The sequence below is a fragment of the Theobroma cacao genome, chromosome 3 (assembly GCF_000208745.1).
Source record: "Theobroma cacao cultivar B97-61/B2 chromosome 3, Criollo_cocoa_genome_V2, whole genome shotgun sequence".
In the NCBI taxonomy this organism is placed as follows: domain Eukaryota; kingdom Viridiplantae; phylum Streptophyta; class Magnoliopsida; order Malvales; family Malvaceae; genus Theobroma; species Theobroma cacao.
In genome coordinates this window covers 29,170,649-29,194,551 of record NC_030852.1, presented here as the reverse complement: position 1 = coordinate 29,194,551, position 23,903 = coordinate 29,170,649, and the positions used below count along the sequence as shown (strand labels likewise).

General features: G+C 33.2%; 4 protein-coding genes across 4 annotated transcripts; 2 read left to right on the top strand and 2 right to left on the bottom strand.

Annotated features, from left to right (window-relative positions):
- LOC18605633 (glutaminyl-peptide cyclotransferase) lies at positions 1,748-5,646 on the top strand. Its single transcript, XM_007038749.2, has 11 exons — positions 1,748-2,216; positions 2,306-2,362; positions 2,534-2,569; positions 2,843-2,907; positions 3,297-3,360; positions 4,059-4,176; positions 4,368-4,465; positions 4,667-4,737; positions 4,858-4,885; positions 5,106-5,160; positions 5,302-5,646. Exons 1-11 carry the CDS (start codon positions 1,959-1,961, stop codon positions 5,397-5,399), a joined length of 948 nt encoding a protein of 315 aa, XP_007038811.1. The 5' UTR covers positions 1,748-1,958; the 3' UTR covers positions 5,400-5,646.
- On the top strand, positions 7,973-10,479 carry LOC18605632 (probable serine/threonine-protein kinase At1g01540). The gene is made up of 7 exons (XM_007038748.2): positions 7,973-8,687; positions 8,770-8,871; positions 8,975-9,097; positions 9,216-9,386; positions 9,522-9,645; positions 9,731-9,940; positions 10,053-10,479. Exons 1-7 carry the CDS (start codon positions 8,119-8,121, stop codon positions 10,197-10,199), a joined length of 1,446 nt encoding a protein of 481 aa, XP_007038810.2. The 5' UTR covers positions 7,973-8,118; the 3' UTR covers positions 10,200-10,479.
- On the bottom strand, positions 10,556-13,265 carry LOC18605631 (probable polygalacturonase). Its single transcript, XM_007038747.2, has 6 exons — positions 13,193-13,265; positions 12,625-12,960; positions 11,862-11,982; positions 11,580-11,754; positions 11,408-11,478; positions 10,556-11,305 (listed from the first exon to the last, which is right to left on the bottom strand). The coding sequence occupies exons 1-6, from the start codon at positions 13,214-13,216 to the stop codon at positions 10,611-10,613; spliced, it is 1,422 nt and encodes a 473-aa protein (XP_007038809.2). The 5' UTR covers positions 13,217-13,265; the 3' UTR covers positions 10,556-10,610.
- On the bottom strand, positions 15,358-16,191 carry LOC18605630 (protein SPIRAL1-like 5). The gene is made up of 2 exons (XM_007038745.2): positions 15,861-16,191; positions 15,358-15,766 (listed from the first exon to the last, which is right to left on the bottom strand). The coding sequence occupies exons 1-2, from the start codon at positions 16,080-16,082 to the stop codon at positions 15,692-15,694; spliced, it is 297 nt and encodes a 98-aa protein (XP_007038807.2). The 5' UTR covers positions 16,083-16,191; the 3' UTR covers positions 15,358-15,691.

Genomic DNA, 23,903 nt, shown 5'->3' with positions numbered 1-23,903 from the left:
GCTTACTGTTTTACCTAGACACATGTCTACAAATATAATCAACAGTAGTGGATTCAGAATTTTGTATAAGGAATGATTAAAAAGTAACCATATAAAGTCATGAATCAGGTCAATATTCGATTTAGAGTAAAAAATTAATCATTTTTGAAATAAAATTAAATTATAACATAAAATTTCAATAACAATTTAAATATAATTTTTCAAATTGATCAATATAAATAAATATAAAATAAAAAAATTAATATAAATTTTTACATTATACATCGTAAGTTATACTCATGTGCTTTCATATTTTCAAATTCATCGAAAACTAAATTTGTATCAATAGTCTTATCCATCCCTGCCACCGCTTTCCCTCCCCCACTAGAACTAATCAGACTTTGTTCCCTCATCGGTTGCAACTTATTGGGTTATATACTTATACATTTCTTAAACAAGATAAATAATTCTGTATACATTAAATCAAATTTTCTTGGTTCAAAAAATATTTGGATGAACGACATGATTTATTCAAAATCACATTATAATTATTATTCTGATTATGATACACGATCCGAGAGAGGATATTGGTGGGAAATCTTTATTATTATTGCTAATATATATATAATAATCATAATCTTTGAAATGTACTTCGTAATGACATATCAAGGTGTGCTGTTAACTCATAATCACGTATATTTACATTCACATGCATGTTGAAAAATATTTACATGTACAATGTTTTAAATGTGAACAAGAGGTGAATTGTATATTTACGAAACTACATTGTTGAATTTTTTTAAAATATTAAATTTTACGAGTTGTTATATTATTTATATATATGTGCATGTATGAGAAGAAAATGCAAAATAATATATCTTAATAATATTACGCATTAGTTAAAAAATTTATTATATAAGTAAAATTTATTAATTGTAGTTGTGTTTTAAGAAAAGAGATTTGTGAGAAAAAGATTTAGATTTTAAAATTAATATAGTGATTGTAAAGTACTTAAAAAAATATTACTTTTCAATTATAAGTATACTTAATTTAATGGTTTTATTATATTTTGACTGAATAGTGAAATTCAGTCACTTAGATGAAAAGATAAATTTCAAATTAATTCTTATATCATTTGAAACGTAAAAATATATGAAACATTTGTTAACTTCTATATAAGGTTAGTGCTCATTTCAGTAAGTGGTAGTGTGAGAAACGAAGTCAAAATTTGTTAGCCAAAATCTTTGTTTCCAAAAATAAAAAAGGATCACGCCTTTCCTTACTCTATCTCGATTCCTGAGCTAACGCAACACCTTAAAACCTTTTCTACCCCGCAATGGCAAGTTTCCCAGGCTAAGTGTAGCATGAAATGAGAATCCTTCACATAGTTATCAGCAAGTCGTACTTTTATTGTTTTTGTTTATACTACTTACTAAATTTATTTATTGTTTCGTACAAACTTTTATTGTGTTTTCCCTTACAAAATATATACTTAATTTTTTTTATTTCATGGGTGTCAATAAAAGCTAGTATTAATCTTCCAATATATCTCATTAAAAAATGCCATCCTAGGTCTTAAAACAGGAAAGCAATAACTAATTAGTGTATTTTCTTTTTTCGGTATATAATTTTTTTTATAGTAGTACCGTACAGCCCTGTTCGGTAAGATATTTTTTAAGGAAAATACTTTGAAAATGAAAAAAAGAAAAGGCAAAATAGGAAGGAAATTATCTGATGCAACGCGGTGCAAAATTGTTGGTGACTCAATTACCTGGTTCTCGCACATGTGATCTCAAGTCAACCAGCGTTAGTTGACCAAATAGCAACTGCGCATTTTGGCATTATCTCCAAGAATCAACTGTGCGTGCAGCTGCAGCCGCCTCCGTCCGCTCTCTTCAACGAGTTCCTCCGCCACTCTCTTAACAAATTGGGAACCCACAAAACATTCCGATTTTCAAGGCTCGCTCCAATGAACGGCCATGGCCTCCAAATCGTTTAAGAAGAAGACTAACAGCAAGCGATCTGGCTCCAAGTCGGCCGCCTCGATGGCCTTTTCCAAGCACTGGTATCTCAGAAGAATCTTCACTGCAATATCGATTATTTTGCTTGTTTGTGTAATTGTTGTTTTGGGAGTTTCGTCAAACACTTGGAATAAGTTATCGTCCGTTAATCACTCCCTTCACTCTTACGGCTATGTAGTCAATGAATTCCCTCACGATCCCAATGCCTTCACTCAGGTAAATCCCTAACGGAGGAATTGTTTTCCTTATTTTAGTTTTTCCCACTATTTTTTGAATTGAAAATATTTTGGTTGTTTGCTTTTCAGGGCCTTGTTTATGCAGGAAATGATACCTTATTTGAGTCAACTGGTCTTTACCGGCACGTGAGTTTTTTGCTATACATATACATTGTTGCTCGCGGTGGAATTATGGATTTGCAGTTTTGTAGATCACCTTGCATTGTTCTGCCTGGTGCCTTTAGTTTTGTTTATGGTTGAATTTGAGTGATATGTGTAAATTATTACCTAACCTCCTATTTCTTCGCACTGTTTCAGTCATCGGTTCGGAAAATAGCTCTTCGGACTGGAAAGGTACAGAATAGATCCTTGTCTTTCGATTTGCATACAAGCTTGTCGACTCTTGTTTGATTTTCCATTTGCATCATGAAATCAACAAGTATTAGTACTTTGGAAGTGAAACTTGTATACAATAAGATTTATTGAGAAATGTAACAAAAAATGGAGTTATATTTATTTGAAAGCTAGTTAAGTGAAAAATATTTAATAAATCCTGGATCTTAAACTGAAACAAACCATATTTTCCAATTCAGAGTTTATTGTTTATTGGGTTTTTTATATGTACAGGTTCAAATTCTTCAGAAGATGGCTGATTCATATTTTGGAGAGGGTTTAACTCTTCTTGGTGAAAGGTTTGTTTTAAGGAATTCTGCTGTTACACTTGGGCACTTGTGTTTGTCCAAAACAATGAGCTCCTTTCTCCTTTTTCTTCGTCTTCTTCCAGCCATGTTTCTCCCTATTATTTAAGAACATGCTTCTGCCTCCAAATTGGTTTTTGAATATTTCTGAAGTTTAATGTACTTAAAGATCATTTTTTCAGTTGGTGGGTATTTTATTCTTACTTAGTAGATTGTTGTGCCTTATATGCATTCAATTGATGTTTATGCTCTTCATCTACTTTGATTTTCTGCTTGATAATTAGCATGGTATTTGTTCATATGGTCTCTGCATTTTTGGATTTTACATATGACTTTTTGCTTGTATGTAAGACTAATGTAATAGTTCTCTTGTCTTTTTGTAGGCTGTTCCAAGTAACTTGGTTGACGAAAATTGGTTTCATATATGACAGAAAAAATTTGAAGAAAGTTTGTGCTTCCAGTCTCTACACCATTATCCTCTTTGTTTTGGTTGTTTAATTTGTATATCATGATCTGAAATAAGCATATTGTGAGCAACTGAGCATGCATAGTTTAGTGTTATAATACATTTTTATTAAGTATTCTATTTCTGTACAAATATCACTGTTGGGAAGTCACTTATCTGCTTGGAGGATTTTTGGTTTTTTTTTTTTTCCTTTTTTTCATTTTACAACATAGGTATTGAACCTAAAGTGTTGCTGGACTATGTTTTGGGTAGCCCATTGCTGTACTGATATTACATTGAATTCTCAGCCTATTTAATATACGCTGTCATGAATTTTAATACAACTCCTATCAGGTATCTACTTTCACTGACTTAATCAGGGTCAGTAGCTTCCTAATTGACCTCTGTTCTTGCTCTTGCTTGTCCAAATGTCATCTTGAACAATGTTGCCTCTTGTTTTTTTTTTTTCTTTCCTTCCCACCTTTCTCTGCATGTTAACACTGATTTTTTGTGTACGATACAATAAAAATCATCATTATGTCTGTATCTCATTTCAAATGGCTTACATCATTCTTTGCCATCTCATTATCCAATCACATTTTACTTGCTTATTATTTTGAACTAAACTGCATTAAGTGCTTGCACTATGTTATTTCTGTGTCCATAATGGTTTTACTGTGTAATATAATACTCACTGCAGTCAGAGCAATTTACACATGAGATGGATGACGGTTGGGGACTGGCCACTGATGGCAAAATCTTATATGGAAGTGATGGGACTTCAACACTGTATCAGATGGATCCCCAGACACTAAAAGGTTTCTTTTGCACACACTTTCAGTATTGATTCTAAATTCCCCTCCATTTGCAGTTTTCAACTTTGGTATTTTTGGAGCATTTCACTAGTAGATATGAGTGTCATTTACTAGCAGTAAATAATGAATATTGGTACCCATTATTATTTACCCTCTTTTAATAACTGCATTCTCTCCTTTACAATATGTTGCAGTCACAAGAAAACATGTCATCAAATTTAATGGTCAGAGTGTACGCTACCTGAATGAATTGGAATATATAAATGGTGAAATATGGGCAAATGTTTGGCAGGTATGGTTTTGTAATTTTCGGACTTTATGTTTGGGGTTCATGTAGCGTGGAATTTGTACTTAATTTTGTTGGGATTTCATTATTGTCTGGAACTTGGTTTGCTTAGTGGTTTCCTTTGCATGATGATTTGTATATCTGGAGAAGAAAAGATTAGCTGTTGACTTGAGATTACTTCCTGAAGTCTACTTTCTCCTCGTGTAGACTGACTGCATTGTACGAATCTCACCTAATAATGGTACTATACTTGGATGGATTCTTCTTCAGACTTTAAGGTATAGTTTTCCTGTTTATTTGGCTAAGTTTTGTCTCTAATCAAATAATTACTTTTTTTTGTTAAGAATCAAATAATTACTAATTAGATCTTTGTGCTGTTTGTTTGTTCCTTTTTGCAGGCAAGGATTAATAGCAGCTGGATACAATGTAAGCATTTAATCAGAAATATTTTTTTAATGCTGCTTGTGGTACAAGGAAGTCTCTGCATAATTTCTTTCAAGATGATAGACAGGGAGGGGAAAAAATATGCTCTTTAGGCTAGGCTTTCTGCTTATTTTAATTTTATCACCAAATGTTTACATCAATTCATCAATGCTTACCCCTTCGCAGCCTAACTCATGTATTTCAAAATTTCACTGTGTTTTAGGGTATTGATGTTTTAAATGGCATTGCTTGGGATAGCAACAATAATCGGATTTTTGGTAAGTTTGAACTAGATTTGGCAGACAGAATATCATCAACTTCCCTGTTTCATACAGCTTACACGTGTGATCTATCCATTTTTCATGACCATTTACGTATATATTGAAGCTTTTTTTTTTTTTTTTAATGTTTTCTTCTAGTTACTGGAAAACTCTGGCCAAAGCTTTATGAGATCAAGCTGCATCCTGCACAGAAACAGTATAATGATGATGTCATTGAGCAGCTCTGCTTGCCTTGAAAAGCTACCTACACCCCCAAGGGCTGGGTTCAATACATGAAACAAGAATTAAAAATTTTCCATTTCAGTACAGGTTGATTGGAAATTTCAGATATATTCATACCTGATTGCTAGAGTCTTTTCTCGTAGAATTTGTTTGTCCTGTTTGGTCGAGAATAAATATTGAGTATTATATATGCACAGAACAGTGTAATAGGTCATCACATCACAAATAAAAAGATTTTCTGTTTGGATTCACCATTCTTCAGACTTTGTTTGCGTTTCCTCGCTGGCTTCATTATCATTATTATCAGTAGTATTAATTTTATGTTTACATTATGCACATGGTGCCCATTAATTAATCAAATCACAAATAACATCGTTTCTTTTACAAATGCAAGATGTACGTCTTTCCAATGCCAAACGAGAGAGTAAACAAATCGGGTCTCTTCTGACTTCTGAACAATCAAGTTCAGAGCATGGCGATTCGAGGGGTGACGCAACTTAGTTAAATAATGCCAGAGTGAATGAGTGATCTTCTTCCGAGTAATTCTCCATTTTGGTGCAGATGCTAGAGCAATCATCTGTAGCCTTGCTCTGCCATCTCTCATGTTACTTTCAGGTTGTTACGAAAAACTACGTTAGATAACTTCAACCTGTGGAAAAGGGTGGGGTTATTTAGGATGCATGTGATAACTTCAACATGTTGAAAATGGCGGGTTGTTTAGGGAATCAATGGCGTCCATAAGAAAATGGAGGTCAATGTGAGTTGGCATATAACTACTGGTTAAAGTTGCGCGGAAGCCTTAATGATTTTCACACCATATCCATAAATTGACTCCCGCTAGTTAGTTGGCACATCAAGATTTTTAAAATATTAAATTGAATCAACCTCTTCTCTTACAGCAGCTCCTCCAGCAGCTAAAATCCTGATTTTTAACTCGATTTTAATTTTGTTCCTCCTCCATGACGCCGACACTACACTAATTCGACATCTCTTTCTTTCTCGCTAAGCAGCATGTCATCAAAGGTTTCATATCTAAAAGAAAAGCTCTTGAAGCGTACCTCATTTTTCGGTCTGCGATTATGAATCTAGATAGTTGCATTCCTGACCTTATCATAACAAGGGATCTATTTGGTAATTAAAATATAATTTACTAGAAAAATTTTTTCAGAGTAAAATATTTTATAAAAAAAAATTAATATTTTTTATTATTTGGATAAATTATTGAAAACATTTTCTTTGAATCATCATGCACTAGTAGAGTTATTTAAGTGTTAAGATGATAAATAGGAGTTATTATAAAAGTTGGTGTTATTTGGTTTAAATAAAAAAGGACATGAAAATAGTAAAATCAATAATGACATATTCTAAAATATTTAGTCATCTTATTTTTGTGCCATGTGGAGCAATAGTTTTGTGTGAAGCTTCAATTAATTGATGAGTGGGTTGGTTGAGTTTGGAGGCTTCCAGTTGTGGGATTGATCTTTCTAAACGTGTGGACTTAAGACGTTCACGTTTGTATTTTTTATTTTTGAATTTTTCTATTTCTCAGTATGATCTTCATTATCATTTCTATTTCCTTTATCAATTCTTCTATCTCACCTAAGTTTATAAATTTTTCTATTAATTCCGTTACCTTATTCTCAATCATAAAGTTTCAAACAATGAGTACTTTTTTAAACTTGTGAAACCATATTTGTTGAGTTATAGGTTTTGAGGATGAGCCACATATTGTTGCTGAACCGTAAGATTTAAATAGTGGAACCTAGATAGATGCATGGCTTGTCAACTTGATAATAAATCCTGTTAATTGCCTCACACCTCTTTTGCATCCATGTGGGTGTGGATCATTTTTCTCCCCTACTGCCACAATACTTTCACCATCTTCTCTATATAAAACCCAATGGTTTTTTTGAATAAATTATTACTTTTGATGAAAAATAATTTACGGCAATTAAATTGTTTGGATCCAATTAACAGGTGTTTATAGATACCAATTAAGTATGCTCATATCTAAGTATTTTATTGAATGATTAGTACAATACAATTTTTCATACGATGCTCAACTATTATAGTTAAAAAGTAAGCATTAATTTTTTAAAAAATTTTTGTCATTACTTTTTTATCATAATTGTGTAAGATATTTAAATGTGTATTCACTATAAAAATATCAATATTTATCAATTGGATAAGACACCCAAAATCTATTCTTATATGTATTCAATAAATTGATGGATGATTGAAATATTTTTTATTATAATTATTAGTAAAATTTATTTAATTATAAATAAAAAATTTAATTGTATTGAATGATTTCATTTAAAAAATATTTCAATTTTAATAATAATGAATAATTTAAATTTTAATATTTTAAACTAAAAAATTTTAAGTTAAATATTAATATATTTTTTATTTTTTTAATATTTTAAATTAAATATTTTTAGAGCGCAAGCACTTTTGTAATCAATGATTATTTTTTTCATTGGCCTGTAAAATATTTTACACTTAAAATAAAATTTTCATCCTTTAAATAAATATAGGTACAGAATATATTTTTTCTCATAACAAACAGACTCAAGATAATCCCACAGCTCCCGCTAGTTAGTTGGCATATCAAGATTTTTAAAATACACCCTAGACTCTAGCTAAGATCAACCTCTTCTCTCTCCTCCGGCAGCTAAAATCCTGAGCCAACACTACAGTAGTTCCACATCTCTTTCTTTCTCATTAGACAGCATGTCATCAGAAGTTTCATATCTCAAGGAAAAGCTCCTGAAGCATACCTCCTTTTTTGGTCTGCGATTATGGATGCTGATAGTTGCATTCCTGATATTATTCATTCTTCTGGTTTTCTTTATCATCTCTCTTTGTGTTATCTATTGTCGTCGTCGAAGATCCTACAAGCAGGCCCCCTGCTGCCTACCAAACCCCATTGCTCCCAGGCACAATTATCACAGTCCTTACAGCACTTCCTCACTCAATAGGAGGCTCCTTCCGCTTAACGTTTCGAAGACCGAGACGAACATGACAAAGCCAGAGCTTGAGGTAATGTTATCTGACCAGTTGTCTACTCGTGCTAGCATGACAACTCAAGAGAGTCTGCCTGATTTGGAGCACTTTGCCAAGTGCTCGCCTGCGGTATCAGAAAACTGGACAGGTAACCACTTCAGTTTGAGGGAGGCTGAGATCGTCACAAATGGTTTCGCGTATGAGAATTTAATCGGGCATGGAGATTATGGTGTTGTCTACCGCGGCGTGTTGTTAGATCATACACGAGTGGCAGTGAAGAGGCTACTGAGTAACAGGTAGATAGTTCTTGATCGATTCTAATCATTGCTATTTTTTATGGTGTATATCAATTAAACCTACTGATCATGTGACCATCAGTTGCCAAACCGAGCACTTCTTAACAGAGGCAGAGGCAATAGGTAATGTTCGACACAAAAATCTTGTCAAGCTGCTAGGATACTGCGTGGAAGAAGGTTACAGGTATTTTTCTTTCATGTGATTCAACGAATTTGAAGTTGTTATCTCACCCAATTTGGTAATGGTGATGCTTCAGACCCCTTATTTTGGTTTTCTGTTTCATTAGGATGCTTGTATACGAATATGTTAATAATAGTAATCTGCACCAGTGGCTCCATGGGTCCCTAGGGCAAACCAGGCCTCTTACCTGGACAATACGTCTGAAAATTATCCATGGAATAGCAAAAGGGTGAGTTCTACTATCTGAAACTAGGTCAGCTACTCTGTTTTAATTCTAATGATTACGAGCCTGATGAGGCAGAGGATCAAATTATATTCATATACTTGATGAGATTATGTTTTGGCAGATTGGCATACCTCCATGAGGATATTGAACCACAGATTGTGCACCAGAACGTTAAGGCTAGCAACATATTATTGGATCATCAATGGAATCCTAAGATCTCCGACATCTCACTTTCTAGGCTGCTAGGTCCAGAGCACAGCCATGTAACCGCTCATTCAATGATCAAGCTAGGGTCAGCTTATTTGAATTCAAACTTGTCTTACTCATTTTCTTTGAGACTATACATTCTGAATTCAACTTGTGAAATGTGATATAATTGGGCAATTTTTACGTTGACGGCCATGTTTTAATTTGCCTGAATCTCTAGGTATGCCGCTCAAGACCATGATTCTATCAGATTGTGGGATAAGAAGAACGATATTTATAGCTTCGGAATACTTATCATGGAGATCGTAACCGGAAGGACCCCTGTGGATCATAACCAACCCCAAGTACCAATCTCTAATCTCAGCATATTTTGAGCATTGTATGAAGCTTGTGTCCTTAATTTTGAAAAATGGAATTTCCTAATTGCAGGTTTACTTGATTGACTGGTTAAAGTCCATGGTCGCAAACAAGAAAATTGCACATGTACTGGATCCTAAGATGCCAGAAATTCCTTCTATAAAGGAACTGAAACGGGTTACATTGGTCGCCCTACGATGTGTTGATCCAGATTTAGATCATAGGCCTCGAATGGGACAAGTGGTTCATATGCTTGAGCCGCGTGATCTGTTGCTCAATGATGTAAGAACAAACTTTTATCTTCCAGAAGTTGAGATGTCACATTCTGCACCTATTGCTGTCTTGTCCTTCTGGCTGCCTATCTATTCAGTTTTCCTCGTGTGTCATAATGCAGGAACGTCGCGCCAGGAGAGAGGCTTCCCTTCGAAATCACAGGCAAGATAGCCAGACGTCTGAACAGGACGGGGTTGCCTCTGACATGTGCGCAGGCAAAAGAAGCTACAATCATTACGAGAAAAGGATATCTATACAACACGCATAAAAACGATTCACCGTTGACAATCCGACGTAGGGAACTCCAAAGACTCTTTTCAGATTTTCCTTCTATCTGATAAAAGCTCATCCATACAACATTTGTTCTTCTGGAGTGATCTTCCTTCACTTTTGAAGTAGAATGCAAACTTTAGTGCAACGTTTGTATGGTTGTAATTGTTCCAAAGATTTTTCGAGATGTGATGATGTGAGAAAATTCAACTCAACTCTTTTGAGCTTAAAGAAATGTAATCAACTTTCTTGCCAATCACCCAATATGAACTTCCTCATACTTTTGTCTTATTGGTTAGAGCATTCTCACAATCTCCATATCAAGTTCGATACTATAGTAGAAAAGATGGTAAGGATATAAAGGGTATGAGATTATAAGCATTAAGAGTCAAGTAAATTATAACGATTCTCAGAACTTGCCGCTGATAGAACAAGTTTTCAACATGACATCTTCAATGGGCAGCCTATCCTCTGGGAAGGGACAATCTATTTCCTTCACAGGCAACAAATTACATGGTTCAGGGGTCACACGGTTGGTAACTCCCTGAACATTAGTGCAATTCCACTGCAACTCCTTTGGCTTATTAGTCAGTTTGATATTCACATTTGAAATGCAAATATCAGTGAAAGGATCCTTTTCGATTCCTTCCAGTCTTGCCGAATAGGTGACATTATCGGCCACAACGTCTCTGTAATTGATTCCTTTGATTACAGGAAAGGCATTTGGGTCAAAGCCGGGGTCTGGATGTGAGCCATAAGAGCCTGTCATCCAGAACACATACTTCATTGTATTCAATGTCATTCTTCTAGCATAAATGTCTTTAACATAGGCTCCTCTTCCCACGGCAGTTTTAATCCTCACTCCAGATTGGGTATTAATTGCTGTAATGTCTTCAGCTCTTACATCTTCGATTCCTCCAGACATCTCACTTCCAAGAGCAATGGTGGCACTGTCAGGAGAAATGCAGGTGAACCTTCTAATTACTAGGTGCTTGGTTGGCATGTTGAATTTGATTCCGTATTGGTCCCAGCCACTTTTAACAGCTATGCAGTCATCTCCTGAGACTACAAAACTATCTTCGATTCTGGTGTTTGTGCATGAATCTAGAAAGATAAGAAATAGCAGTGTGGCTCATATCAACTGTTACAAATTTGTAAAATTTCATTCCTTTATTAAGAACAAAGAACTTGTGAGTGCAAACAAACCTGGGTTTATTCCATCTGTATTAGGAGAATCAACTGGTGCAAGAATGGTTAAGTGTTGGATGATCACATCACTGCAATTTCACATTCGATCAAAACCAAAACAAATATCGGAAAAATCATTGTGATGATGTGGTTTCACTGGCAATTAAGTGTTTATATGGACAAAATATACCTGCTGTATATGGGATGGACGTTCCATGATGGGGAGTTAATCAATGTCAGATTCGATATCTGGATCTGATTGGAATACATGATTTCAATCAGGTAGGGTCTGGTTTCATTCAGTTTATCCTCCTTGAACTTCTTCCACCAATATGCACCTTGGCCATCGATGGTGCCATTGTTACCTTGTGTTACAAGCCGAAAAATTTCCCCATTAATTAGGTCAGGGTTGGTCGAGGCTTGATGCTAAGATTTAATTGCTGTAAGGTGATAGGTCATAATTTTTAGTTACCTGTAATGACAACATCTGTGAGGTTGGTGCCGAAAATAAGACTGCTGAACCTTCCATCAGGGGCATCTCTTCCCCTCCCATAAGAAGGCAGAACAGGAAGAAGAGGCCACTCTGATTCGTCCTGCTTGTTATATTGAAAGATTATTCGAAGTAAAATCAAACAAGATAAATGGTGATCACTTTACTTTTAAACAAGATAAAAACTAGATTATGCATCTCCTTTAATATTCTTGAAATTTGTCTTAAGGAAACACTATAAAGATCATGAAAGTCTTAGCAGAACGAGAGTGTTCTGGTCCTCAGCCATTTGAGTTAGTCTAATATCTGTTTTCCAACTCCACACTTTTGTAATGTTAGGTAGCAATGACCTAAAGATCTTTGACTAAAAGAGGAGGCTGGTAATTTTATGACCTAAATGAAAGCAAAGTTGACGGCATATCATATTTATAACATCATAGAATTTCCAAAAACAAAAAATCATAGAATTTTATTTTTCAAAAAAGAAAACCATCATAGAATTTCAAGAGCAGAAAAAAATTCAAAAATGTAGATGGTATCTTCAACCTGAAACAACCAATTTTGTCGAGGTAAGTTGAAAAATCCTTCATATTTCAAAACTCAAAGTAAAATTGAAGACAAATGGCAGAAATAAATAAAGAGCTAGATAACTTAGCGGGTGAGAATATCAGCTCTTAAAAGTCTAACGTATGCATCCTTGTAAGTTCTGGCCGGTAAACGAGAATTTGATGGCTAAAAATTGTACCTGAGCCCCAAGAATAACAGCATCCTTGTGAACAAAGAGGGTGAAATGGCTGGTGAGATTGAAGCTCCCTGTTAGCCATTTACCTGGCGGCACGATGAGCTGTGCACCACCATCCGCCGCAAGCTGGCTGAGATTCGCAATTGCAGCTTTAAACGCCTGCGTGTTGGATGTTTTACCGTCACCGACCCCACCAAAATCTGTCAAAACCGCAATGTGCTTACGACAATTTAGAGCCGGAAACTCGATGGTCTCAGCATATCGGACCGCACAGTATGCTGCCACACTCGAACTCAGTAATCCCAATAAAATTATGGCTGAGATTAATGTCTCAATCGCCTAAAGAAAAGGAGACAAGTTTGTGTCCTTGTAAGCTATTCCTCTATTTTCAATCGATCGATCAGAACAAAACGATTCGAAAAACAAGGAAAAATCAACATTTTCTCACCAAAAAAAAAAATCGAAACATGTTGCAAATAAGAAACATGAATCATATAAACTTAGAATTATGTGATTTGGCCCAGAAAATAACTGAAAGAGAAGAAGAGCAAACGGCATAGAGATACATTACTTGGGATTTCCTTGACAACTCCATTGCCGAAAATTGAAGGTAAACCTGTCTTCTTTGCAAAACAGAACTTATAAGGAAGAGGTTGTAATGTACAATTAAGGTAACCAATTATGACAAAATCATTGATTATTTGGCATGGCAGTGAGAATTAGCTAAATACAGCAAAAATTATAAGGATGCCAAATATGTAACGGTAACTGAAATATGTCATGGCTATAAAAGACGACGTGCAAGGAAACTACAATGCAAAACCTGCGTACGTGCATCTCCTTTTTGGCTATATCTGATCGTCGGTTGTATCATGCTTGCATGGATAAGAGGTCCCACTTTTGAACTGGGTTGGTACATTTCTTTAGCCGTTCGATCTAAAAACACTGAAGTGGCATGCATCAAGTGTCCTGCGGATTGACCAAGGAAATTCTGGTCCGGTTCTAATGGGACCCGCTATATCTTAGATTTGGACAAATAATAAAAGTATCTTCTAATCACATTGTTTTTTGAAATGCCTGGATAATTTCATTAACCGGAAGGATAGAAACTCCTTCATCCAAAAACAAAGGAAAACCGAGGGAATATCTTCTAATTAGATATGGAATATCTTAGCTTTATCCCATCTTGTAGAACATAAATGCAGCGGATTGCTTATCTCCTAACGATATAAGGCAGCCGTTTCCTTTTATGTTATTCATCGTTATTGACAAACCTTAACCAAGCATGCATGTCTCTGGAATTGCTTGCAAACTTTCTTAGCAAAGTCGTGCCGATCGAGCTTTCCACATGTATACTTTCCTTTTGTTTGTGAGATAAAATGATCTCTCGTTTTTATATGGAAATTGCTTGGGATTTCATGTTAAAGATCAAGTATACTAGTGTATGTATATGGGCTCAATGAACAAACTTCGGAAGCCTTGTTTTAATTAGCTACTACTTGGGAGGGAAATAAGTGGCACACAAGGCCCATGCTTGTGAATTGAATAGCAAGAGAGTGATGAACGACTAGCTACTTTATGTTCTAGAATAGCTAGAATTTCAGGGGATAAACAAGAAATTGATATAAGTCTGTGGCAGTATGGATGCGGTTGTTATTGTTGTTTTTTTTTTTTTTTGAAAGACAAGAATTTTTATTGTAGTTTCGGTGAGTCAAAGTTAAGAAGAAACAAAGATAGATAAAAAAACAGCAACTCCAAAGAAAAAATAGAATCTCATATAATGAAAATTACAGAATGAAAAAAATTATTCGCAATGGGTAGGATCCTTCTCTAACTAACTTGTCCGAAATAAAATTTGCCTTTCTAAGTATATACTAGAAAGATGAATTAATACTTCAAGACTCTTAATATGATTTGAAACATGTTTCATTCATCAAAATATGGGAGTGATTATTAGTCTAAAAAATAACATTACTAGAATTATTTTCAATAATGAAAGAATGAGAAGAGACGTGGAAGCGAAAAAAATATAACTTTCCATAATTGTCATAAGCTTAGAAAAGTTTGAGTCGTACACTACAATGGACTTACAAAAGATTCCTTTGATGACTCCTGTATGATGGTGCGGAACACCACCAAATGTTGCAAGATCCAGCTTCCCAATTGCAGACTTATTAACATTTAAATATCTTAGAACCCACAGACGGATAAGACCAATAAGAGAGGCAAACTTTGATAAGAAAAGCTGCAAATGATCGAGCCGCTTACTTTCAAAAAACATTTATTTTTGAACAGCCATAACAACTGAGAATTATGTAAACAAATATTTTCTAAATGTCATTTTCATGTGAATGTATGGGAGTTATTACGAAATCTTGACATCATTTAATCACAGTTACAAAATTTCAACTGAAATCAGATTTATTAAGGAAAACTTGATTTATTCAATTGAAATATTTAAAATAATTTTGATCAATTTATTATGAATTGAAATTTTGAAAGTCAACATTTTGTGATAACTCTCATGAAGTTAAGTCTAAGTGGGATCAACACTCTCCTCACAATTGAAAGTTATGGTATTCCCTTATCAAGATAAATTAACATCAATTCTTTTATGTTGGATCAACACAAAAACATAGCGCACTGACTGGCTTGAAGGTTTTAAAGAATGGATGCATCTCAGGACAGAAAAATGATGAGGTCAAAGGAATTGTTGGGATGAGGAATACTAGAACAGAGAAATCCCCTGTCAAAAGCAGACAGAAAAGAGACACAATCCATCATCAAAGCCGATTCTTACAGCTGACTGTACATTACTCAAACCAATCGCTATCACTAATATAATATAATTTATTCTGAACTTACAAAAGGAAACAGCATGTAATATATCTGATACCCAGTGATCGTCAAACCTACACACACACACACACCAAAGTTCACAATTTTACTGAACAAGAACACACTTTGAAGCACCTGCTGCTGTGCCCTTATTTGTAAGAAACGCAAATCACAGCCAAACTGAATCCTCATCAATATATAGAGTGGAATAATAATTTGGCTGCAAGCAGCGTTACTTGTCTCCAAACAAGTATCCAAGAGATGAGTCCCCTCCCGGCGCTGACTGAACCTTCGTCGTCGGGCGGTCCTGAAAAGAAAGTAGATTGAAGAAAGAGGAAAAATTTGTTGAAGAAATGAAAAAGTTTACATGTTGTTGAAATCGTCCAAGCTAGATCACTCACAGTAATGAAGTTGCCTGAGTTTTGCCCTTGAGCTCTGTGATAATTGTTGGTGACACTTGACTTCTTGGAGGAATTGTTTGGGGGTTTCTTAGTGGTGTTATCATCATCCCAAGGGGCTTTGATGGGAGTTGAGGGTGCTAGAGTTTTGCTTGGCTGCTCATCAGAACCAAACAAGTATCCAAGTGAACTCTGACCGCCACCATAGCTTTCACCTCTTCTCATGTTTGCTCTAGCTAGTTTTAGTTTCTCTCTTAATTAACCTATGTCATCAGTTCAAAGGATATAAGCTAGTATATATATTTGTGGCCAAGTTGTGTTTGTATTGACAGTGGCGACAGAGCCGACAGAAGCCACGTTAGAGCATTTTTAAAGAATATCAAACAGAAAGAAATTTTTAATAGTTAAAAAAAAATTATATATAATTTAATTTTTATTTATTTAAAAAATTAAATAAATTCACAAAATATTGAATATATAAAAAATATATATATTAACCAATGTCATATATATATGATCGAATAGAACTATCAAAAGGATTTTTCTCACTATCTCTACATAAAAGTGAAAAAAAAAATTAATTTTTCAAATTTAAATGAATTATCTTGTTACTTTGTATGTTCTACATGAAATGGGTAGTTTTATGAGGAAGCTCTCATTATTTTCTATTTGCTTTTTGAATTGCTAATTAATATATTGGGCTATTGGATTGAATTATTGATATATAATATGTTATAATAGACTATTGGACTGAATTTTTAGATATAATATGTTATGATAGATTTAGATTTATATTAACACTTAGATTATATGAAGACTTAGTGGGTTTAGGTAAGTAAACTCACTCTTATTTTTTTTAATTTGATCGGCTTAGCACATTGGGTTAAAATTTATATGATAACTAGTAATATGCTGACTATAATAACTCTAATTTCATCAAACGATTGAAAGAATAAAAATAATTATCAAATAAAATTTTTTTTTAAGAAGTCATTAAAATATATATATATATATATATATATATATATATAATAAATAATTTTAAAACACGACACCCATGATAACACTACCCTCCGCCCTTGCGTATTGATGTTTTAATAAGTATGGTTTACTTGACTTGATTCATATTTCCAATAGATTTCTTTGAGATTTTTTACTATAATAAATTTGATTCAAAATTTTTACTATAATAATAATAATAATAATAATATATTTTTATATTATTTTACAATATTTTTATGATTTTTACTGCACTATATAAAATTTTAACAACATTATACATAAAATGTAGTTATAAAGATTGTATACACTAATAAAGATTACACTTTTAATATTACTATTAATGTGAATAAAAAATAAAATTAAAAATTTAAATAATTACAATTTTTAATATTTAACTACATAAAAAGTATATTGACTGAAAAAGTATAATTAAAATCTAAATTTATTGTAATATTTTTTTAAAAAAAAAAAAAATTTATATGTGCAAAGAAGAAGAATTATCCGGATATGTATCTCAACCCTTGAACTGATCAAGCGATATACATTTAATTCGATATCTGTTTTTCAATCTAATTAGTTGCAGTCGAGAGCACCATATGGACGTTTTGTCGGTTTTTTATCATTCATGATCTGGTTAAGCGGTTAAGGTTGGTTAATAAATCAGATTTTGAGAGGATTAAAAATTTAAAATGTTGACACTTTTTTTTATCCTTTGTTATTTCAGAATAATTATCTTAAGTTATTTCCATTTTTGGCAAATGCATCTTCTTTGAATTGCACCAGTGATATTTGAAAGGATATATACCTATAATTAACAATGAAAACCTCCTTCAATTATGGGATAATAATTATTTTGAGAATTGATTTGAGTTTGAATAAATTAATGAGATAAAAATACACCCTACTTTATAGTTCCTATCATCCACTCATATCAAACGCTATCACCCAACTAACACCAACTTACAAACATTTCACTTCTAATTGACTTCAAATTTTACAAGAATATCAGTACAATAATTTATTTCTCTAAAGACATTTCAAAAGATAATACATTCAATGGCATCTAAAGATACATTGCTTTTTATTCATATAATTAAAAGAAAAAAGAAAAAGAACTCTATTTACCTAGGTTTGACTGGCAGTTGGCAAGGTTTTCAAATGTCTAAACAATTAAGACTTTAACCTAACAATGTTACTCTTTATGTACAATATAACTAAAGTTTAAGGTTAGAATTTGTCATCTTGATACTTCGGACCCCTTCAATGTAGTAATCTACCACAAAAAAAAAAAGATTTAAATGTATCCAAGCAAATCCCATAACTTAATTACAGTGTGTTAGAAGGTCTCACGTTCTTAACAACTGTTGTATGCATCAAAGCTTCCACCATCCAGTTCTTGATTAAATTTTTTTTGGGACTTGCTGAATGCATGGTTTTCCGTGTGGGGAAATATAGATGAGGTTGCGCACTAGGAAAAATCTCGTGCTACTTGGCAACTGGCTGCAGCTCGAGCATGGAAATACTAACAGAAGATGAGTCTAACCGGCGGTAAGAATGTGCTTAAACAGAAACAAGATCCAATCTATACATAATTATGAATTTTCTCAAAGTGACTAGGACCTCTCAATATTTTGGAAAAATATAGTTTGGTTTAAACATCGATATCATGTGGGCTCAGCTAGCCATTAATGTTATTATTAAAGCAGTTACAAATCATTATTGATAGCATGATTTGATGTTTTATGTCTAACTTTAGATGAATTGTATATGGACTTCTACAACCAACATTTATCAAGAAATGTATATAATAAGATGCATATGTATGGTTGTTGAAAATTTATCATTTACCGGCATAGAGGGCTTTTTCTGTCAATATATACATGTATACAACCTTATTTGATAACTACAATTAACATGGATCAAGCACCAATTAATCTTATGATAACACACTTCAATTTGCATATATATTTTCAATCAATTTCCCAATTCTAGAAGCTATGGAAGAGCATGGTTTGCTAGCCATAATATATATACATACAGTGCGGGCCCTTGGGTGTAGCCACCCAAGCAAAGGCTTTAAGACCCCAATTTGGGGAAGCCACACTCTTAAGAAAGATTTATAATTTTATAATAATTATAATATAATTAATTATATTAAAATATATAAAAATAAAAAAATATAAAAGTAAAATAATTAATAATTTATTTATTATTTTTTAATTATTTTTAATAAATTTTAATTTTTTTACTTTTTATTTTTAAAATTGTTATTAATTTTCAATTATATTCTCTTATTTTCAATAAACTAACAGTCATATAAATTTAATCATCTTCAACAGTTATTTTTTTCTCACTTATTTCTCTTATTTTCAATTAACACATTTAATGATTTTTAATAGCTATTTTTTTCCTATATATAAACCAATTATTTTTTTCAATATACAATATCCACTTTTGAATTCTTCTTTTCTCATTTGCTCTTTTTTTCTTTAATTTCAATTTTCTCCCAAGAATACACAAGAAGTCTATTCTTTTATTATCTTCATAAAATCGTGAGCCTCATTTGCGGTTTGCAAAAAACATTCAACAATTAGGTACTATTATTTTAAACTTGATTATAAAAGTTTAATTAAAAATTTTACATCTCAAAAAGCTAAAAAATAAAATTTTAATAATTTTTTTAATTTCAATAAAAAAAATCTCATTTGAATATTTCGTTTTAGACATTTAAATTTATTGGACCACCTCTATTAAGCACATGCTAGACATGAGACCCTAACATGTCCTTTCTTGCGTATAAAGATACAATACAACAATATCATATATCTGGTTGCTGTCGTAACGTGCGGGTCCGAGAACCCGTCCGTCAGACGCGGGCGAAAATTAAGATGGTTTAGGAGTCGCCACCAATCTTTTTTTATCTAGGTGTGATTGGTTACCTATTAACCCGATTCTAATCGACAAAGTTCTAAATTAATTTTAGGTTCCTCGAAAGAACGAGAACTGGTCCACATTTTAGAGATGGGTTCGGGAGTGCTGTNATGTACATAATATATATATATATATATATATATATACCCACACAATTCAGCCAATTATTATAAAAAGCATAAAAATGAAAGATTCTTGCAAGCCAGTGACATCCCCACCAAGACAAGACATTTCTGCTTTTGTTCTTTAAGCTTCTTTCTTAGACAAGACATGATCATTTAGCAACCTAAAATCCGTCTTAGGTTTCTTCCCTGGTAAGAAAAAAGTTGGCCTAGGTAGGCTGGTACCTTTTCCTAGTTCTAAACCCATGAACTTTGTACGCGAGGTTGAGAAATATGCTTTACAAATCAATGAGAAACGACGTTGATTCAGCTGCAATACAATATCATAGTGCCCGCTCAAGCTAAATGTTAATGAATCCAATCCTTTGCAATGTGGGAATTGATGTTATATGGTAATTTTTGAAAAGATGAATTGATGTTTTTCAAGAAAAGGGATGATTAATTCATTTTGTACAACAAGAACGAACAACGAGCAACACTATAGTTTTGACAATCAAGGTGGTACGTAGTTCAATTTTTGGTACATAATTAATTAAGGTGGTGGTTAAGCCATGATTTTGCAGACCAAAAATGATGATGAGCTTCGATGAAAACGATGAAACAAGTGCTGTCATGTTATGATAATTATATACGTAGACCTTTGAAACTTTCGGCAGTGCTCGTTGCGAATGATGCCAAAAGAATCCAACAGCTCCAAAAGCAAAAGAAGCGAAACCCCTAATAAGGCCATGATAAAACATAACGCTAAGAACTCGGCTTTTGTGAATCGTGACAACTCTTTCCCATCGATGGTTAAACAAGAAAGATATGAATGATCCATATTAATTTGGCAGCGTTAGATCTGCAAGTTGAAGTGATCACGTTGAATGTCCCTAAAGATTAATTGATTAAACCCCATCGTCATTCGATGAGTTATGTGTTCTTGCTATTGATAAATGCTCGACTTATTTAAATTATGTATTAGTACACAAATATGTCAATCATCAACTTCATTAGTAGATATCCAATTATAAGGAGGGACTGAATTCTTTGAATTTTCACGAGTTTTCTCACCTCTTAATTGATATTAAGCAATTAATTCTTAATGATAATTATATTCATGTCTGTATGCCAATACAACTTAGTTAGTAGAGTAACCTTGATCCCACACAAAAAATAAATAAACTTTTATATTTTTTTTTCTCAATCAAAGATAAAGATTTTATTAAGTATCAAGAATCTGATATAATATCTTGGTATATCCAAGTAACAGTGAAGACATAACCCCAGGAGAGGTCTGTCTTTGTTTAACACATCTAATTATGTTCTTTTTGGGAGATGTAAGTTTCTTTATATGTGACACTATTTAATATTTACCATGCTTATGTTTTCGTTGAAAGAACTTTATGACTTCGCCGATTGCCACCAACAATCATCAATAGAAAGTATTATTATATCAGTTGACAGTGAGCTCACATGTTATCTTAACATATATTTCCCTATTCTTTCTTCAATTTCTTCGTACTAAATTTCTTGAAAACAATATTAAACTCTGGCCCAACCTCTTTGCCCATTTTGGGCCAAGCTTTGTGAAACAATGGCTTAATAGGCAAATCCATCCTTCTTGCATCCATCATGTTTTTGCGACCGTGGAACTGGATGATTGAGACACTGTTGACAAAGATTGGTACAAGGCTATGCAGGCTTTGGGCCGATTTAGTGAATGCATGATATTTTAAGATATGCTACTAATATTTATTTCAGCTTGTGATCATGCGAGTATTCTGAGTTGGAATTTAATTATTTTGGGCTGTTCCACTGCTGCAGATCTTGCCTGCTTCAGTTCTAGGTTTATGTCTATTCATTCAGCCTGGGTGCATTTAAACATCGCCTGTCCATTGTTTCTCAAAAATATCAAAATGTCATTTTTCAGAATTTGTGGGTTCAAGGTAGCTGGGAAAATTTATGAAGTACACGCTCTGGATCGGACTTCCTTTTAATCAGTTCATTCCGTGACCAAATCAGGCAATAATACGTTGCTGGGCAAAATATTTGTTTTCTTCATTGGGCATTTATGAGAAAGTTCAAGGGGAAAAGAAGGCACTGAAATTTTATTCTTGGAAATAAGAATTTTTTTATTAAATCAATTCTGTCTTTCTAAGGGTGTAATTTAGATATGCGTTAGCCTACCTACCTCCAATTAAGTGTGAGGTATGAAGTTTAATCAAAGATATATAATTGACATTCAAAAAATAAGTTAAGACATTGGAAAATGTAAATATATCCACTTCTGACCAAAATAAACTATATAAGCATTTTGCACTGGGCTATATCACCAATTAAATATTAATCATATATTACATTTGGCCCACTTTCTTTTCCTTACAAGATTAATTTTTTTATATAAAAAGAACAAGAAAAAAATAAAAACAGTAACAACTTGAAATACCTCATTGTCAAAGATATTGCCAAAACCATATGCTTGTTGGCTCCTGCCTGGGTTGTTAAAGGCTTAAAGCACTTCACTCGAACAAAAACCTAGAACTGTATTCTGATCCAAAGGAAATCTCTGGTTGCACGAGCATTTCGCCAGCTGGCGAACTCAACGGCGAAGAGAATACGCGTATGTGAAGAATACCCAATGAGGCAATCCCATGTGGCAACAACAACATCCCCAAAAGGTGCTGATAGGTTGGTAGCGATTATGCTGGAGATTACGTGGCACGATAGAAAGGGCAAGGACTTGGTTGTTGGGAAGGAGGGAGATCTTAATATCCTTTCGTGCGGTCAATTATTTTTGAAACTACAATTTGATTGGCTGTCCAATGCCCTGCAAATTGGCAAACCCTAAGGCGGACATCAGCCTCATATTTTCCTCTGCCTGCCTGACATTTGTCCACCTTTACTCCTGACTCCTGTCCACTGGTCGACTTCCATTTTCCCATAGTTTGCACTTGCTCTTCACCCGAATTACCAAATTGCCAACTTCCTTTTCGGAAGGATCTTCCCCGTTCCCATGTTTTTATATGATAGCTTAGTTTGTTGGTTAAAACTAAAGTAGTATAACAAAATTAGACTCTAATTTAAACCAAGTAATTAGTATCATTATTCGTTTATAAGAGTTTAATTTGATTTCAAAGACTTTGTTTAGCTCGTTCAAAATTATATTTGGAAGAGTGTGTTTTTCAAGAATGGTTAGAAATCAATAAAAATTTTCGTTTTAAAAAAATTATATTTGGAATGTGCTTCAAAAATCAAGAATTCAATTTTAATTAAAGCTTATTAAAACAATTAAAAAAAGTCCAAATCTATCATGATAAAAAACTTGGCAAATTTAATCTGAATCTACTTTAATTTTTTTAATTGTCATCTTTCAATTTAAAAGTAATTGAGAGCAAATAAAATATATATAATATTAGGAGAAAGATGACATGAATTGTAATTTATTATAATTTGTTGTGATATTGACGTTAATTGCTTTTGTAAACCTGATTGAATGTGTCTCTAAAGTCTACGAAGGTCACAACTACTTCTAAGAAGTTGACGAGCTTTTGAAAAAAAAAAAAAAAACTATTATCATGCTCTTAATCATGATGACAGTAAATACGTATATTGTGCAAATGAGAATGGAAAAAAAATCAATCTGATCATCTCTCATTTAGTAGTATAGCATTCAATGGGTCTCCATACGTGATTTCTTTTCACATGATGCATGAGACCAAAGGAAGATCAAACCATTTTGGCATACACTGGTATACCACCACAAATAATCACCCCTTTTAAGATCCTAAGAACTGAGAAGAAAAGAAAAACGCTCAATAGAAAAAAAGAAAGTACAAGGGAAAAGCTAGAGATAATTTTCAACAACACATAATATGAATTTTCCACGTGTTATATTTGGATATGAACGGTGGTGGCAACTTGGTAAATTAAAGATGAAACAAGGATTTTTCTATTACCATGTGTACCATATGCATTAACTAATAGAAATTGTGTTTAAATTCCATAAACT